This window comes from Coregonus clupeaformis, chromosome 5 (assembly GCF_020615455.1).
Source record: "Coregonus clupeaformis isolate EN_2021a chromosome 5, ASM2061545v1, whole genome shotgun sequence".
NCBI lineage: Eukaryota > Metazoa > Chordata > Actinopteri > Salmoniformes > Salmonidae > Coregonus > Coregonus clupeaformis.
In genome coordinates, this window is record NC_059196.1 from 33965585 (window position 1) to 33983845 (window position 18261).

Genomic DNA, 18261 nt, shown 5'->3' on the forward strand with positions numbered 1-18261 from the left:
ATACAGTGCCTTCAGAAAGTATTCACACTCCTTGAGTTTTGTTGGGTTACAGCCTGAATTATATATGGATTCAATTGATATGTTTTTGTCACTGGCCTACACACAATACCCCATAATGTCAAAGTGGAATTATGTTTTTTGATTTTTTAAATACAAATTAATTAAAAAGGAAAAGCTGAAATGTCTTGAGTCAATAAGGATTCAACCCCTTTGTTATGGCAAGTCTAAATAAGTTCAGGAGTAAAAATGTGCTTAACAAGTCACATAATAAGTTTCATGGACTCACTCTGTGTGTAATAATAATGTTTAACATGATTTTTGAATGACTACCACATCTCTGTACCACACACATTATCTGTAAGGTCCCTCAGTCGAACAGTGACTTTCAAACACAGATTAAAACACAAAGACCAGGGAGGTTTTCCAATGCCTCACAAACAAGGGCACCTATTGGTAGATGGGTAAAAAATAAAAAAGCAGACATTGAATATCCCTTTGAGCATGGTGAAATGTTTAATTACATTTTGGATGGTGTATCAATACACCCAGTCACTACAAAGATACAGGCGTCCTTCCTAACTCAGTAGCTGGAGAGGAAGGAAACCGCTCAGAGATTTCATCATGAGGCCAATGGTGACTTTAAAACAGTTTCAGTGTTTAATGGCTGTGATAGGAGAAAACTGAGGATAGATCAACAACATTGTACTTACTCCACAATACTAACCTAATTGACAGAGTAAAAAGAAGGAAGCCTGTACAGAATACAAATATTCCAATACATGCATCCTCTTTGAAACAAGGCACTAAAGTAATACTGCAAAAAATACATTACACTCTCCATAGTGGTGGCTGGATCATGTTATGGGTATGCTTGTAATCATTAAGGACTGGGGAGTTTTCAGGATAAAGAATTTACGAAATGGTGCTAATCACAGGCAAAATCCTAGAGGAAAACCTGGTTCAGTCTGCTTTCCACCAGACACTGGGAGAGAAATTCACATTTCAGCAGGACATTAACCTAAAAAACAATGACGAATCTAAACTGGAGTTGCTTACCAAGAAGACTGTGAATGTCCCTGAGTGGGCGAGTTACAGTTTTGACTTAAATCTATTTGAACATCTATGGCAAGACCTGAAAATGAAAATCAGACAGGTCTTTTACATGGACGATACATTGGAGATAATATAAGGCAAGTACTGGAAACAATAGAACACTATGAAACATCTGGGAAACCAGGCCTGCTATTCATAGGAGACTTCGAAAAGGCATTTGATAAAGTACGAGTGGGGTTTATATCTAAATGCATGGAGCATTTCAATTTTGGAGAATCTCTTATAAATTGGGTTAAAATCATGTATAGTAATGACCAGAGTACCTTCTTCCATATGTTTCTGGCCACTCTTCCGTAAAGCCCAGCTCTGTGGAGTGTGCGGCTTAAAGTGGTCCTATGGACAGATACTCCAATCTCCGCTGTGGAGCTTTGCAGCTCCTTCAGGGTTATTTTTGGTCTCTTTGTTGCCTCTCTGATTAATGCCCTCCTTGCCTGGTCCGTGAGTTTTGGTGGGCGGCCCTCTCTTGGCAGGTTTGTTGTGGTGCCATATTCTTTCCATTTTTTAATAATGGATTTAATGGTGCTCCGTGGGATGTTCAGAGTTTCAGATATTTTTTTATAACCCAACCCTGATATTTACTTCTCCACAACTTTGTCCCTGACCTGTTTGGAGAGCTCCTTGGTCTTCATGTGCCGCTTGCTTGGTGGTGCCCCTTGCTTATTGGTGTTGCAGACTCTGGGGCCTTTCAGAACAGGTGTATATATACTGAGATCATGTTACAGATCATGTGACACTTAGATTGCACACATGTGGACTTTATTTAACTAATTATGTGACTTCTGAAGGTAATTGGTTGCACCAGATCTTATTTAGGGACTTCATAGCAAAGGGGGTGAATACATATGCACGCACCACTTTTCCGTAATTTATTTTTTTGATTTTTTTAAACAAGTTCTTTTTTTCATTTCACTTCACCAATTTGGACTGTTTTGTGTATGGCCATTACATGAAATCCAAATAAAAATCCATTTAAATTACAGGTTGTAATGCGACAAAATAGGAGAAACGCCAAGGGGGATGAATACTTTTGCAAGGCATAGTAGGTTTGACAGTGGTAAGGAGGGTTTCATAGTGTTGTGCTGTTATAATGTAAATCCATGGATCTACCCTCCTCTCTCTATAGGTTTGACAGTGGTAAGGACGGCTTCATAGACCTGATGGAGCTGAAGCTGATGATGGAGAAGCTGGGAGCTCCTCAGACCCACCTGGGCCTCAAGAACATGATCAAGGAGGTGGATGAGGACTTTGACGGCAAGCTGAGCTACAGAGAGGTGTGTGTACTGGACTGTCTACTTCCATGTCAATTTCCCTGTGTGTGTGTGTGTGTGTGTGTGTGTGTGTGTGTGTGTGTGTATGCCTGAGTGAGTAAATGCCTGTTAATTACCCAGTGTGTATTTTTTAACTGCAGTAGCACATACAGTGCCTTCAGAAAGTATTCACACTCCTTGAGTTTTGTTGGGTTACAGCCTGAATTATAAATGGATTCAATTGATATGTTTTTGTCACTGGCCTACACACAATACCCCATAATGTCAAAGTGGAATTATGTTTTTTGATTTTTTTAATACAAATTAATTAAAAAGGAAAAGCTGAAATGTCTTGAGTCAATAAGGATTCAACCCCTTTGTTATGGCAAGTCTAAATAAGTTCAGGAGTAAAAATTTGCTTAACAAGTCACATAATAAGTTTCATGGACTCACTCTGTGTGTAATACTAATGTTTAACATGATTTTTGAATGACTACCACATCTCTGTACCACACACATTATCTGTAAGGTCCCTCAGTCGAACAGTGAATTTCAAACACAGATTAAAACACAAAGACCAGGGAGGTTTTCCAATGCCTCACAAACAAGGGCACCTATTGGTAGATGGGTAAAAATAAAAAAGCAGACATTGAATATCCCTTTGAGCATGGTGAAATGTTTAATTACACTTTGGATGGTGTATCAATACACCCAGTCACTACAAAGATACAGGCGTCCTTCCTAACTCAGTAGCTGGAGAGGAAGGAAACCGCTCAGAGATTTCACCATGAGGCCAATGGTGACTTTAAAACAGTTTCAGTGTTTAATGGCTGTGATAGGAGAAAACTGAGGATAGATCAACAACATTGTACTTACTCCACAATACTAACCTAATTGACAGAGTAAAAAGAAGGAAGCCTGTACAGAATACAAATATTCCAATACATGCATCCTCTTTGAAACAAGGCACTAAAGTAATACTGCAAAAAATACATTACACTCTCCACAGTGGTGGCTGGATCATGTTATGGGTATGCTTGTAATCATTAAGGACTGGGGAGTTTTCAGGATAAAACATTTACGGAATGGCGCTAATCACAGGCAAAATCCTAGAGGAAAACCTGGTTCAGTCTGCTTTCCACCAGACACTGGGAGAGAAATTCACATTTCAGCAGGACATTAACCTAAAACACAATGCCAAATCTAAACTGTAGTTGCTTACCAAGAAGACTGTGAATGTTCCTGAGTGGGCGAGTTACAGTTTTGACTTAAATCTATTTGAACATCTATGGCAAGACCTGAAAATGAAAATCAGACAGGTTTTTTACATGGACGATACATTGGAGATAATATAAGGCAAGTACTGGAAACAATAGAACACCATGAAACATCTGGGAAACCAGGCCTGCTATTCATAGCAGACTTCGAAAAGGCATTTGATAAAGTACGAGTGGGGTTTATATCTAAATGCCTGGAGCATTTCCATTTTGGAGAATCTCTTATAAATTGGGTTAAAATCATGTATAGTAAAGCTAGGTGTAAAATAGTAAATAATGGCTATTTCTCAGAAAGTTTTAAACTGTCAAGAGGAGTGAAACAAGGTTGTCCACTATCAGCATATGTATTTATTATGGCCATCGAGATGTTAGCTATTAAAATCAGATCCAACAATAATATCAAGTGATTAGAAACATAGGGCTTAAAAACAAAGGTGTCATTGTACGCTGATGATTCATGTTTTCTTTTAAATCCACAACTTGAATCCCTCCACAGCCAGAGGATATAGATACATTTTCTAAGTGCTCTGGATTACAACCAAATTATGACAAATGTACTATATTACGTATTGGATCACTAAAAAATAACAATTTTACATTACCATGTAGTTTACCAATAAAATGGTCTGATGGTGATGTGGATATACTCGGAATACATATCCCAAATGAAATAAATGATCTCACTCCAATACATTTTAATAGAAAGTTAGCAAAAATAGATAAGATCTTGCTACCATGGAAAGGTAAATACCTGTCAATTTGTGGGAAAATCACCCTGATTAACTCTTTAGTATTATCCCAGTTTACCTATTTGCTTATGGTCTTGCCTACGCCTAGCGAACAGTTTTTTAAATTATATGAGAAAAATATATTCCATTATATCTGCATTAGACCTATCACTAAAAGCTTCAATCATACACAAGTTATACTTAAATCCGAACTGGTTCTCTAGCAAATTAGTAAGATTGTCTCACCCAATGTTCAAGAATGGCCTTTTCCCTTTTATTCAGATTACAACCTCTCACTTTCAGTTATTTGAAAAGGAAATAATCTCCCAAATATCACTATTTCTAAAACAAGCCATAGAAAGTTGATTGCAATTTTAATTGAATCCTCCAGAAACGACAGAACAAATAATGCAACAAATATTGTGGTTAAACTCAAATATACTAATTGATAAAATATTTTAAATTTTTTACAAAATGTTTAAAAAATGTATAATCTTCGTAAATGATATTATCGGTAGGACTGGTGGAGTTATGTCGCACATTCAGCTAACAAAAACATATGGAAATGTCTGCTCTACCCAAAATTACAACCAAATAATTGCAGCATTACCACAAAAATGGAAGAGGAAAGTGGAAGGGGGAAAAAGTAAGTAACTTGTCTGTCGGCCTTGCATTAAAGAACATAATTGGTTAAAGAAAACTGTGATAAATAAAAAAGTATTCCAGTTTCATTTAAGGACCAAAGGATTGACAGCCGTCCCATATAGATTGCAAAATAGTTGGGAAGAGATTTTTGACGTACCGATTCCATGGCAAAGTGTTTATGAACTGATAGGCAAAACGACGCTGGATTCAAAACATAGAATTTCTCTATTTAAATTATTATATAACATTTTTGCTACCAATAGAATGTTATTTATATGGGGGATACAATCTTCCCAGCTCTGCAGATTTTGCTGCGAAGAGACAGAATCATTAGATCATTTGTTTTGGTACTGTCCATTTGTAACTTGTTTTTGGACACAGGTCCAGGAATGGCTAAAGGATTGCAATATTTACCTGGAGCTAACCCTGCAGATAGCATTACTGGGTGATTTGAAAAGGCATAGCAAAAATGTTTATTTTCAATTTACTATATGTAGAAACAATGAGAATAGAAAGGTTCAGACTTTTGTAAAACATCACAGTACAGTTGAAAAATATATGGCAAATATAAATCCAATATGGATGGTGTTAAGAGATAGATGGGTGGTGTTGAATGAAGTTGAAGGATGGGACTAATAACAACTAACAACAACTAATAACAACAAGATAACTAATAATGTAAAGCAAACTGTCCATAATAAGTATATAGGTTATAGGTTGAGAGCTTTTGTGAAAGAGCACAGTTAGAAAGATATGGCATATAGAAGCAAACCGGATGGACATCATGAAAATGATCAGAGAGGTTGAGGGTAGAGGAAGTTCAGGAGTAAAAACAAACAAAATATAATTATTGTAAAATTGACAGTGTCCATAAAATGTATATAGTATATAAGCTGGAAGTAGAGGCCTATGCATTGTTGTTCACTAGTTTACTCCAATTAGGGAAGGGGTGGTGGGGTTGGAAAGTAATAAAGGGAAATATATAAAAAAAAAAGGATATGTATATGTGTATGTATGTATGTATGTATATATATATGTATGTATGTATGTATGTATGTATGTATGTATGTATGTGTATATATGTATATACAGTGGGAAGAACAAGTATTTGATACACTGCCGATTTTGCAGGTTTTCCTACTTACAAAGCATGTAGAGGTCTGTAATTTTTATCATAGGTACACTTCAACTGTGAGAGACGGAATCTAAAACAAAAATCCCAATCACATTGTATGATTTTTAAGTAATTCATTTACATTTTATTGCATGACATAAGTATTTGATACATCAGAAAAGCAGAACTTAATATTTGGTACAGAAACCTTTGTTTGCAATTACAGAGATCATACGTTTCCTGTAGGTCTTGACCAGGTTTGCACACACTGCAGCAGGGATTTTGGCCCACTCCTCCATACAGACCTTCTCCAGATCCTTCAGGTTTCGGGGCTGTCGCTGGGCAATACGGACTTTCAGCTCCCTCCAAAGATTTTCTAATGGGTTCAGGTCTGGAGACTGGCTAGGCCACTCCAGGACCTTGAGATGCTTCTTACGGAGCCACTCCTTAGTTGCCCTGGCTGTGTGTTTCTGGTCGTTGTCATGCTGGAAGACCCAGCCACGACCCATCTTCAATGCTCTTACTGAGGGGCCAAGATCTCGCGATACATGGCCCCATCCATCCTCCCCTCAATACGGTGCAGTCGTCCTGTCCCCTTTGCAGAAAAGCATCCCCAAAGAATGATGTTTCCACCTCCATGCTTCACGGTTGGGATGGTGTTCTTGGGGTTGTACTCATCCTTCCTCTTCCTCCAAACACGGCGAGTGGAGTTTAGACCAAAAAGCTCTATTTTTGTCTCATCAGACCACATGACCTTCTCCCATTCCTCCTCTGGATCATCCAGATGGTCATTGGCAAACTTCAGACGGGCCTGGACATGCGCTGGCTTGAGCAGGGGGACCTTGCGTGCGCTGCAGGATTTTAATCCATGATGGTGTAGTGTGTTACTAATGGTTTTCTTTGAGACTGTGGTCTCAGCTCTCTTCAGGTCATTGACCAGGTCCTGCCGTGTATTTTTTGGCTGATCACTCACCTTCCTCATGATCATTGATGCCCCACGAGGTGAGATCTTGCATAGAGCCCCAGACCGAGGGTGATTGACCGTCATCTTGAACTTCTTCCATTTTCTAATAATTGCGCCAACAGTTGTTGCCTTCTCACCAAGCTGCTTGCCTATTGTCCTGTAGCCCATCCCAGCCTTGTGCAGGTCTACAATTGTATCCCTGATGTCCTTACACAGCTCTCTGGTCTTGGCCATTGTGGAGAAGTTGGAGTCTGTTTGATTGAGTGTGTGGACAGGTGTCTTTTATACAGGTAACGAGTTCAAACAGGTGCAGTTAATACAGGTAATGAGTGGAGAACAGGAGGGCTTCTTAAAGAAAAACTGGTTGGTAGGTAATCAAATAGTTATGTCATGCAATAAAATGCAAATTAATTACTTAAAAATCATACAATGTGACTTTCTGGATTTTTGTTTTAGATTCCATCTCTCACAGTTGAAGTGTACTTATGATAAAAATTACAGACCTCTACATGCTTTGTAAGTAGGAAAACCTGCAAAATCGGCAGTGTATCAAATACTTGTTCTCCCCACTGTATATATATATATATATTTGCGAGAAAAAAAACATATGGGGGATTGGAAGTGATGCAGACAATTACATTGATGGAATTTACAATCTATGAAAAAGAATAATGGGCAAATGTTGCCAGATCCAGGTGTGGAAAGCTCTTAATGACTTACCCACAAGGACTCACAGCTGTAATCACTGCCAAAGGTGCTTCTACAAAGTATTGACTCAGGGGTTTGAATACTCATGTAAATGATTAATTATGGGGTACTGTGTGTAGATGGGTGAGAAAACACTCTAACACAACAAAATGTGGAAGTCAAGTCAAGGGGTGAATACTTTCTGAAGGCACTGTACTCCTCTCAGGACAGTCTGTAAAAGGGTGTCTCAATATCAGTCTGTGAGTGTATGGGGGGGATATGCAAAAATATCCTCTGTGTACAACGTAAAACACCAAATAATGCATGCAGGTCAGAATTAGGACAATTCCCGCTAATTATCAAAATCCAGAAAATAGCAATTCAATTCTGAACCTGGAGAAGAGTCCCCTCTGCCAGCTGGTATGGGGACTCTACTCACAAACAGACCCCACAGAGCCCCAGGACAGCAACACAATTAGACCCAACCAAATCATGAGAAAACAAAAAGATAATTACTTGACACATTGGAAAGAATCAACAAAAAAACTGAGCAAACTGAAATGCTATTTGGCCCTAAACAGAGAGAACATACACAGAGGCAGAATACCTGACCACTGTGACTAACCCAAAATTAAGAAAAGCTTTATCTATGTGCAGACTCAGTGAGCATAGCATTGCTACTGAGAAAGGCCGCCATCGGCAGACCTGGCTCTCAAGAGAAGACAGACAATGTGCCCATTGCCCACAAAATGAGGTGGAAACCGAGCTGCACTTCCAAACCTGCTAAATGTATGACCATATTAGAGACACATATTTCCCTCAGATTACACAGACCCATAAAGAATTCCAAAACAAATCCAATTTTGGTAAACTCCCATATCTATTGGGTGAAATACCACAGTGTTCTACCACAGCAGCAAGATTTGTGACCTGTTGCCACAAGAAAAGGGCAACCAGTGGAGCACAAACACCATTGTAAATACGACCTATATTTCTGTTTATTTTCCCTTTCATACTTCAACTATTTGCACATTGTTACAACATTGCCAATAATATAACATTTGAAATGTCTATATTCTTTGAAAACTTCTGAGTGTAATGTTTACTGTTCATTGACATTTTTAAATGAAAATATGTCAATCATTATTTGAATATGTTGGTAACCCATTGTATAAAAGTGATAATGCCCTCGAAGCCGGTGTTTGGAAGAATGGCAAATAAGTCTGGCTGCACAACTGATTGGCAAACGTATTGTAAATTGAGAAATCATGTGACTAAACTGAATAAAAAGAAGAAGAAACTACACTATGAAACAAAGATAAATGACATAAAGAATGATAGTAAAAAGGCAAACTCAGCTCCATCATTCATTGAATCAGATGGCTCATTCATCACAAAACTGACTGATATTGCCAACTACTTTAATGATTTTTTCATTGGCAAGATTAGCATCTTTACTAACTACATGCCAGTGTGTCTATGTATGCGGATGACTCAACACTATACACGTCAGCTACTACAGGGATTGAAATGACTGCAGCACTTAACAACGAGCTGCAGTTAGTTTCAGAGTGGGTGGCAAGGAATAAATGAGTCCTAAATATTTCTAAAACTAAAAGCATTGTATTTGGGACAAAACATTCACTAAACCCTAAACCTCAACTAAATCTTGTAATAAGTAATGTGGAAATTGAGCAAGTTGAGGTGACTAAACTGGATTGTAAACTGTCATGGTCAAAACATATTTGATACAACAGTAGCTAAGATGGGGAGAAGTCTGTCCATAATAAAGCGCTGCTCTACCTTCTTAACAGCACTATCAACAAGGCAGGTCCTACAGGCCCTAGTTTTGTCGCACCTGGACTACTGTTCAGTCGTGTGGTCAGGTGCCACAAATAGGGACTGAGCAATTGGCTCAGAACAGGGCAGCACGGCTGGCCCTTGGATGTACACAGAGAGGTAACGTTAATAATATGCATGTCAATCTCTCCTGGCTCAAAGTGGAGGAGAGATTGACTTCATCACTACTTGTATTTATGAGCGGTATTGACATGTTAAATGCACTGAGCTGTCTGGCGCACAGCTCGGACACCCATGCATACCTCACAAGACATGCCACAAGAGGTCTCTTCACAGTCCCCAAGTCCAGAACAGACTAGGGGCCTGAGGGCACACACTGTGTTGTGAAATCTGTGAATGTATTGTAATGTTTTAAAAATTGTATAACTGCCTTAATTTTGCTGGACCCCAGGAAATGGGGATCCATAATAAATACAAATACAAATATTGGCACGGTTTGCCGGCCCTCGACGAACACCTGTGCCAATATATCCTCCAAACACCGGCTTCTCGGGCATTATCACTTAAGTGAAGCTTTGTAGGAATTGCAAGTTATGACAGACAATTGTTGTGGCAGTACATGAAATGTAGGACCCTATATTTGGCAAAAAGTCACTTCGTAGCCGTTTTTAGAGCAAAAAAAATCAACTATGACCTACAATAACATCTTCTGTTTATTTCACAATGTGCAGTGCACTGTAATAAAACTATGTATCTATGTATATATTCTACAATCTACTGACCTAAAATGTATAGATATGTATAGTTCTGTCTGAGCCTCTCTCACCCACCCTGATGTTTTCCTCTCTCCTCCAGTTCCTGCTGATCTTCAGGCGAGCAGCGGCAGGCGAGCTGCAGGAGGAGAGTGGTCTGATAGCTCTGGCCAGACTGTCTGAGATAGACGTCTCCACAGAGGGAGTCATGGGGGCACGGGACTTCTTTGAGGCCAAGGTAGGAGTGGAATGGAGGAAGAGGAGAGAGAGTGAGAGTGTGTGTGTGTGTGTGTGTGTGTGTGTAAATATATATATATATATATATATATATATATATATATATATATATATATATACAGTGGGGAGAACAAGTATTTGATACACTGCCGATTTTGCAGGTTTTCCTACTTACAAAGCATGTAGAGGTCTGTAATTTTTATCATAGGTACACTTTAACTGTGAGAGACGGAATCTAAAACAAAAATCCAGAAAATCACATTGTATGATTTTAAAGTAATTAATTTGCATTTTATTGCATTAAATAAGTATTTGATACATCAGAAAAGCAGAACATAATATTTGGTACAGAAACCTTTGTTTGCAATCACAGAGATCATATGTTTCCTGTAGGTCTTGACCAGGTTTGCACACACTGCAGCAGGGATTTTGGCCCACTCCTCCATACAGACCTTTTTCAGATCCTTCAGGTTTCGGGGCTGTCGCTGGGCAATACGGACTTTCAGCTCCCTCCAAAGATTTTCTATTGGGTTCAGGTCTGGAGACTGGCTAGGCCACTCCAGGACCTTGAGATGCTTCTTACAGAGCCACTCCTTAGTTGCCCTGGCTGTGTGTTTCGGGTCGTTGTCATGCTGGAAGACCCAGCCACGACCCATCTTCAATGCTCTTACTGAGGGAAGGAGGTTGTTGGCCAAGATCTCGCGATACATGGCCCCATCCATCCTCCCCTCAATACGGTGCAGTCGTCCTGTCCCCTTTGCAGAAAAGCATCCCCAAAGAATGATGTTTCCACCTCCATACTTCACGGTTGGGATGGTGTTCTTGGGGTTGTACTCATCCTTCTTCTTCCTCCAAATACGGCGAGTGGAGTTTAGACCAAAAAGCTCTATTTTTGTCTCATCAGACCACATGACCTTCTCCCATTCCTCCTCCGGATCATCCAGATGGTCACTGGCAAACTTCAGACGGGCCTGGAAATGCGCTGGCTTGAGCAGGGGGACCTTGCGTGCGCTGCAGGATTTTAATCCATGACGGCGTAGTGTGTTACTAATGGTTTTCTTTGAGACTGTGGTCCCAGCTCTCTTCAGGTCATTGACCAGGTCCTGCCGTGTAGTTCTGGGCTGATCCCTCACCTTCCTCATGATCATTGATGCCCCACGAGGTGAGATCTTGCATGGAGCCCCAGACCGAGGGTGATTGACCGTCATCTTGAACTTCTTCCATTTTCTAATAATTGCGCCAACAGTTGTTGCCTTCTCACCAAGCTGCTTGCCTATTGTCCTGTAGCCCATCCCAGCCTTGTGCAGGTCTACAATTTTATCCCTACATTTTACATTTACATTTTAGTCATTTAGCAGACGCTCTTATCCAGAGCGACTTACAGGAGCAATTAGGGTTAAGTGCCTTGCACAAGGGCACATTTACGTCATTTAGCAGACGCTCTTATCCAGAGCGACTTACAAATTGGTGCATTCACCCTATAGCCAGTGGGATAACGACTTTCCCATTTTTTTTATTTTTTTATTTTTTGGGGGGGGTAGAAGGATTACTTTATCCTATCCCAGGTATTCCTTAAAGAGGTGGGGTTTCAAATGTCTCCGGAAGGTGGTGAGTGACTCCGCTGTCCTGGCGTCGTGAGGGAGCTTGTTCCATCATTGGGGTGCCAGAGCAGCGAACAGTTTTGACTGGGCTGAGCGGGAACTATGCTTCCGCAGAGGAAGGGGAGCCAGCAGGCCAGAGGTGGATGAACGCAATGCCCTCGTTTGGGTGTAGGGACTGATCAGTGCCTGAAGGTACGGAGGTGCCGTTCCCCTCACTGCTCCATAGGCAAGCACCATGGTCTTGTAACGGATGCGAGCTTCAACTGGAAGCCAGTGGAGTGTGCGGAGGAGGGGGGTGACGTGAGAGAACTTGGGAAGGTTGAACACCAGACGGGCTGCGGCATTCTGGATGAGTTGTAGGGGTTTAATGGCACGGGCAGGGAGCCCAGCCAACAACGAGTTGCAGTAATCCAGACGGGAGATGACAAGTGCCTGGATTAGGACCTGTGCCGCTTCCTGTTTAAGGCAGGGTCGTACTCTCCGAATGTTGTAGAGCATGAACCTGCAGGATCGGGTCACCGCCTTGATGTTAGCGGAGAACGACAGGGTGTTGTCCAGGGTCACGCCAAGGCTCTTCGCACTCTAGGAGGAGGACACAACGGAGTTGTCAACCGTGATGGCGAGATCATGGAACGGGCAGTCCTTCCCCGGGAGGAAGAGCAGCTCCGTCTTGCCAGGGTTCAGCTTGAGGTGGTGATCCGTCATTCATACTGATATGTCTGCCAGACATGCAGAGATGCGATTCGCCACCTGGTTATCAGAAGGGGGAAAGGAGAAGATTAGTTGTGTATCGTCAGCGTAGCAATGATAGGAGAGGCCATGTGAGGATATGACAGAGCCAAGTGACTTGGTGTATAGGGAGAAAAGGAGAGGGCCTAGAACTGAGCCCTGGGGGACACCAGTGGTGAGAGCACGTGGTGCGGAGACAGCTCTCGCCACGCCACTTGGTAGGAGCGACCGGTCAGGTAGGACGCAATCCAGGAGTGAGCCGCGCCGGAGATGCCCAGCTCGGAGAGGGTGGAGAGGGAGGATCTGATGGTTCACAGTATCAAAGGCAGCAGACAGGTCTAGAAGGACAAGAGCAGAGGAGAGAGAGTTAGCTTTAGCAGTGCGGAGAGCCTCCGTGACACAGAGAAGAGCAGTCTCAGTTGAATGACCAGTCCTGAAACCTGACTGGTTTGGATCAAGAAGGTCATTCTGAGAGAGATAGCAAGAGAGTTGGCTAAAGACGGCACGCTCAATAGTTTTGGAAAGAAAAGAAAGAAGGGATACTGGTCTGTAGTTGTTGACATCAGTGGGATCGAGTGTTGGTTTTTTGAGAAGGGGTGCAACTCTCGCTCTCTTGAAGACGGAAGGGACATAGCCAGCGGTCAAGGATGAGTTGATCAGCGAGGTGAGGTAGGGGAGAAGGTCACCGGAGATGGTCTGGAGAAGAGAGGAGGGGATGGGGTCAAGCGGGCAGGTTGTTGGGCGGCCTGCAGTCACTAGTCGCAAGATTTTATCTGGAGAGAGAGGGGAGAAAGAAGTCAAAGCATAGGGTAGGGCAGTGTGAGCAGGACCAGCAGTGTCATTAGACTTAACAAACGACGATCGGATGTCGTCAACCTTCTTTTCAAAGTGGGGAGAATGTGGCAAAGAGCTTCCTAGGGTTAGAGGCAGATGCTTGGAATTTAGAGTGGTAGAAAGTGGCCTTAGCAGCAGAAACAGATGAAGAAAATGTAGAGAGGAGGGAGTGAAAAGATGCCAGGTCGGCAGGGAGTTTAGTTTTCTTCCATTTCCGCTCAGCTGCCCGGAGCTCTGTTCTGTGAGCTCGCAATGAGTCGTCAAGCCACGGAGCTGGAGGGGAGGACCGAGCCGGCCGGGAGGATAGGGGACACAGGGAGTCAAAGGATGCAGAAAGGGAGGAGAGGTGGGTTGAGGAAGCAGAATCAGGAGATTGGAGGGAGAAGGATTGAGCAGAGGGAAGAGATGATAGGATGGAAGAGGAGAGAGTAGTGGGAGAGAGAGAGCGAAGGTTGCGGCGGCGCGTTACCATCTGTGTAGGGGCAGAGTGAGTAGTGTTGGAGGAGAGCGAGAGAGAAAAGGATACAAAGTAGTGGTCGGAGACATGGAGGGGAGTTGCAGTGAGATTAGTAGAAGAGCAACATCTAGTAAAGATGAAGTCAAGCGTATTGCCTGCCTTGTGAGTAGGGGGGACGGTGAGAGGGTGAGGTCAAAAGAGGAGAGGAGTGGAAAGAAGGAGGCAGAGAGAAATGAGTCAAATGTAGACGTAGGGGAGGTTAAAATCCCCCAAAACTGTGAAGGGTGAGCCATCCTCAGGAAAGGAACTTATCAAGGCGTCAAGCTCATTGATGAACTCTCCAAGGGAACCTGGAGGGCGATAGATGACAAGGATATTAAGCTTAAATGGGCTAGTGACTGTGACAGCGTGGAATTCAAATGAGGAGATAGACAGATGGGTTAGGGGAAAAATTGAGAATGACCACTTGGGAGAGATGAGGATTCCTGTGCCACCACCCCTCTGACCAGATGCTCTCGGGTATGCGAGAACACATGGTCAGACGAGGAGAGAGCAGTAGGAGTAGCAGTGTTTTCAGTGGTAATCCATGTTTCCGTCAGCGCCAGGAAGTCGAGGGACTGGAGGGTAGCATAGGCTGGGATGAAGTCAGCCTTGTTGGCAGCAGAACAGCAGTTCCAGAGGCTGCCTGAGACCTGGAACTCCAGGTGTGTGGTGCGTGCAGGGACCACCAGGTTAGAGAGGAAGCAGCCACGCGGTGTGAGGCGTTTGTGTAGCCTGTGCGGAGAGGAGAGAACAGGGATAGGCAGAGGCATAGTTGACAGGCTGTAGCAGATGGCTACAATAATGCAGAGGAGATCGGAATGAAATGAACTAAACATCTGGGAAAGGAGAGAGCAAGGCCTCCCTCACCAAAAAAATATAACTCTCCCAACTTCCACCTCAGAAACTATAATTGTTTCACTGAACCACCCGAATAAAACTCTCCCAACTTCCACTTTAGAAGTTAGAATTGTTGTAAACTACAGCAGTTCAATGTTTCAAGGACTAGACTCAACTTACTTTATTCAGCTAGCTAACTATGACGCCATAGCTAACTAGCATGCTAGCATCCAATAACACACAGTTTAGCACCAATACTTGGTTACAACAAACTACCAATAGTGTGTTAACACACTAAACAGATAATTTGTGTCCGTGTCTAGTTCTTTCATAACGCAGCAATGATTAAACGTTGGCTAGCTAGCACAAAGATATTGTATTTAGCTACCACAGTACAGCCAGCTGGTAGTGTTGGCTAGCTAGCAATGGCTGCTGTGTTGACTTTGTTTGAAAAAACGGCGTCGCTGCGAACGAATGTAGCTGGCTAAAAGGATATTGTATTTAGTTGCTACCGTTGCTAATAGCTACTAGCCAGCTAGTCCAGGAGGTGAGTTAGCTAGCTAGCTTCGTGCTACACCCGGCACCGCCGAATACAAAAGTAACCTACAATAACTACATACAACAACTACCCACAACAGCCCACGATGCCTACCTATAATACCTAATAATATACAGCCCACGATGCCTACCTATAATACCTAACTACAATCTAAATACATAGTTTAAGCCTTACTCGACAAAGCCCAAGCTATGTATAAAGCCAAACTTACCCAACGCCAGCTAACTGGGTGGCAGACTGCAATCAGTAGCTTTAATTAAGTACAGCAGCCACCAACCACCTAACGTTAATGCCTCGGATAATGAGGTTAGAAAAACAGCTGAATGGTAGGTAGCTAGCTGGCTCAATTACAGGTACTCTTAAGCGTGAAATAACATTGGAAACAACTAACCACAGTTGCTAAAAGTTACCAGTAGCTACCCGCTTGCTAGCTAGCTTTGTTGGTCCAAGTAGTGGGTTAGCTAGCACTCGTGCTTCGCCGGGGTCCGCCGAATACAATACTTACCTACAATAATTACCTACAATAACCTACAATAACCTACAATAACTACCTAAGTAAACTACCTATAATACCTGACTACAATACCTACCTACAATCTAAATACATGGTTTAAGCTTTACTCAACATCATATAAGAAGCCAAGCTTACCTCCTGCTAGAGAATACACAACCTCTCCCGACAACGCAGAGGTTCATCCCTGATGTCCTTACACAGCTCTCTGGTCTTGGCCATTGTGGAGAGGTTGGAGTCTGTTTGATTGAGTGTGTGGACAGGTGTCTTTTATACAGGTAACGAGTTCAAACAGGTGCAGTTAATACAGGTAATGAGTGGAGAACAGGAGGGCTTCTTAAAGAAAAACTAACAGGTCTGTGAGAGCCGGAATTCTTACTGGTTGGTAGGTGATCAAATACTTATGTCATGCAATAAAATGCAAATTAATTACTTAAAAATCATACAATGTGATTTTCTGGAAATTACAGACCTCTACATGCTTTGTAAGTAGGAAAACCAGCAAAATCGGCAATGTATCAAATACTTGTTCTCCCCACTGTATGTATGTATGTGTGAAAAAAGGGTTATGCGTCAACATCATAGAATCAATGCCCATGACGAACCAGGTTGATTGGACAAGGGGAGGGTGTGTGATGTGTGTTAAGTGTCCCAGATGTATAGTTGTGAAGACTTGAGGAAATTCAAGTCACAGAATACGGGTCACAAGCACTCAGCTATTTTAAGAACTGATGTGCATTAGCTGGCCTGATTCATTCCTCATCTCTCCCATCATAACAGGATTCTACATCAGCATGTCTTAGGCCACATCAACCTCTAGTGGATAGAAAGATAAATACAGTGACGGTGTGTGTGTTCTGTGCTGTTTTTGAGTCTGTTACGTAATCCGATGTTTCAGGGACAGATTTAGTAGTGTTGTAATTCAGAGTGGTGTTATATAATCCCTTGCTGTATTGTAGATGTAATTGTGTTGTATGGTGCAGGTGCAGGCTCTGAAGGTGGGCAGTAAGTTTGAGGCTGAGATCCGAGAGGAGCAGGAGGAACGGAAGAGACAGGAGCTGGATAGGAAACAGAGACGGGCTGCCTTCAAAGAGCTGCAGTCTGCCTTCTGCTCTTAACACAGTAAACACATACTAAAACACACACACTAAAACACACACACACACACTAAAACACACACACACACACTAAAACACACACACACACACTAAAACACACACACACACACACTAAAACACACACACACACTAAAACACACACACACACACACACTAAAACACACACACACACACTAAAACATGCATGATCACGCGCAGATTCAAATAAAATAAAATAAAATAAAATTGTATTTGCCACATGCGCCGAATACAACAGGTGTAGACCTTACAGTGAAATGCTTACTTACAAGCCCTTAACCAACAATGCAGTTTTAAGAAAATAAAACAAGTGTTAAGTAAAAAATTGATAAGTAGAAAATAAAAATAGCAAATAACATGCACAGAAAGGGAGGTTTTAAAGTAGTTCCACAGCTTCCCTGAATATACAAATAACAATATTTTATTGAATAATGAAAGAGATTGATATTAAGGTTATCGTTATGACTATTATGATTGATTGTTGTTATTATTGTTCTAATTCATATGATTGTATTAGCTATTATACAGAATATCCTCACTTATTTTAAAACAGTGAGGTCATACCTATTTTAAGAAAATAGATTTTTCTATTTGCCATCAATAATTTAATTGTTTAATGTTTGATGTACATCACAGAAAAGGTTTTGTGGAGCAATGTATTGACCAATTTATGTGTAGAATGCAAAGGCATGTTACAATACCTGTGTCAAAAACAGTTTCTCGCTAACTTTTCTGTTGAAACCTTTAAAAATCACTCTGTGAATCTAAGTTTTTACTATTGGCAGATTGTAGTGTTACTATTATATTGAATATTGACCTGTAATCCATGTTTGTTTAATTTGTAGAAACATACCATCATGTAACAATGTAGCAATATGTTTTCTTATGTGTTCTGAAATTAAAAGGAAATGGATGTATTGTTTTTTTCTCCATAAATAAAACAATGGTAATCACATTCTGTGTGCTTTCTCAATAATTGGTGTATTCTATT

The 18261-nt window shown here is 41.6% G+C and overlaps 1 protein-coding gene across 1 annotated transcript in view; it reads left to right on the top strand.

Annotated features, from left to right (window-relative positions):
* Window positions 1–17327, top strand: part of efhd1 (EF-hand domain family, member D1) — a 32377-nt gene extending 15050 nt beyond the window's left edge. Inside the window, exons 2-4 of the mRNA XM_041876822.2 lie at window positions 2237–2384; window positions 10431–10565; window positions 17118–17327. Of these exons, the coding sequence (XP_041732756.1) occupies window positions 2237–2384; window positions 10431–10565; window positions 17118–17252 (418 nt within the window). The 3' untranslated portion in view covers window positions 17253–17327. The remainder of the gene's footprint in view (window positions 1–2236; window positions 2385–10430; window positions 10566–17117) is intronic.
* Window positions 17328–18261: the final 934 nt, after the last annotated feature.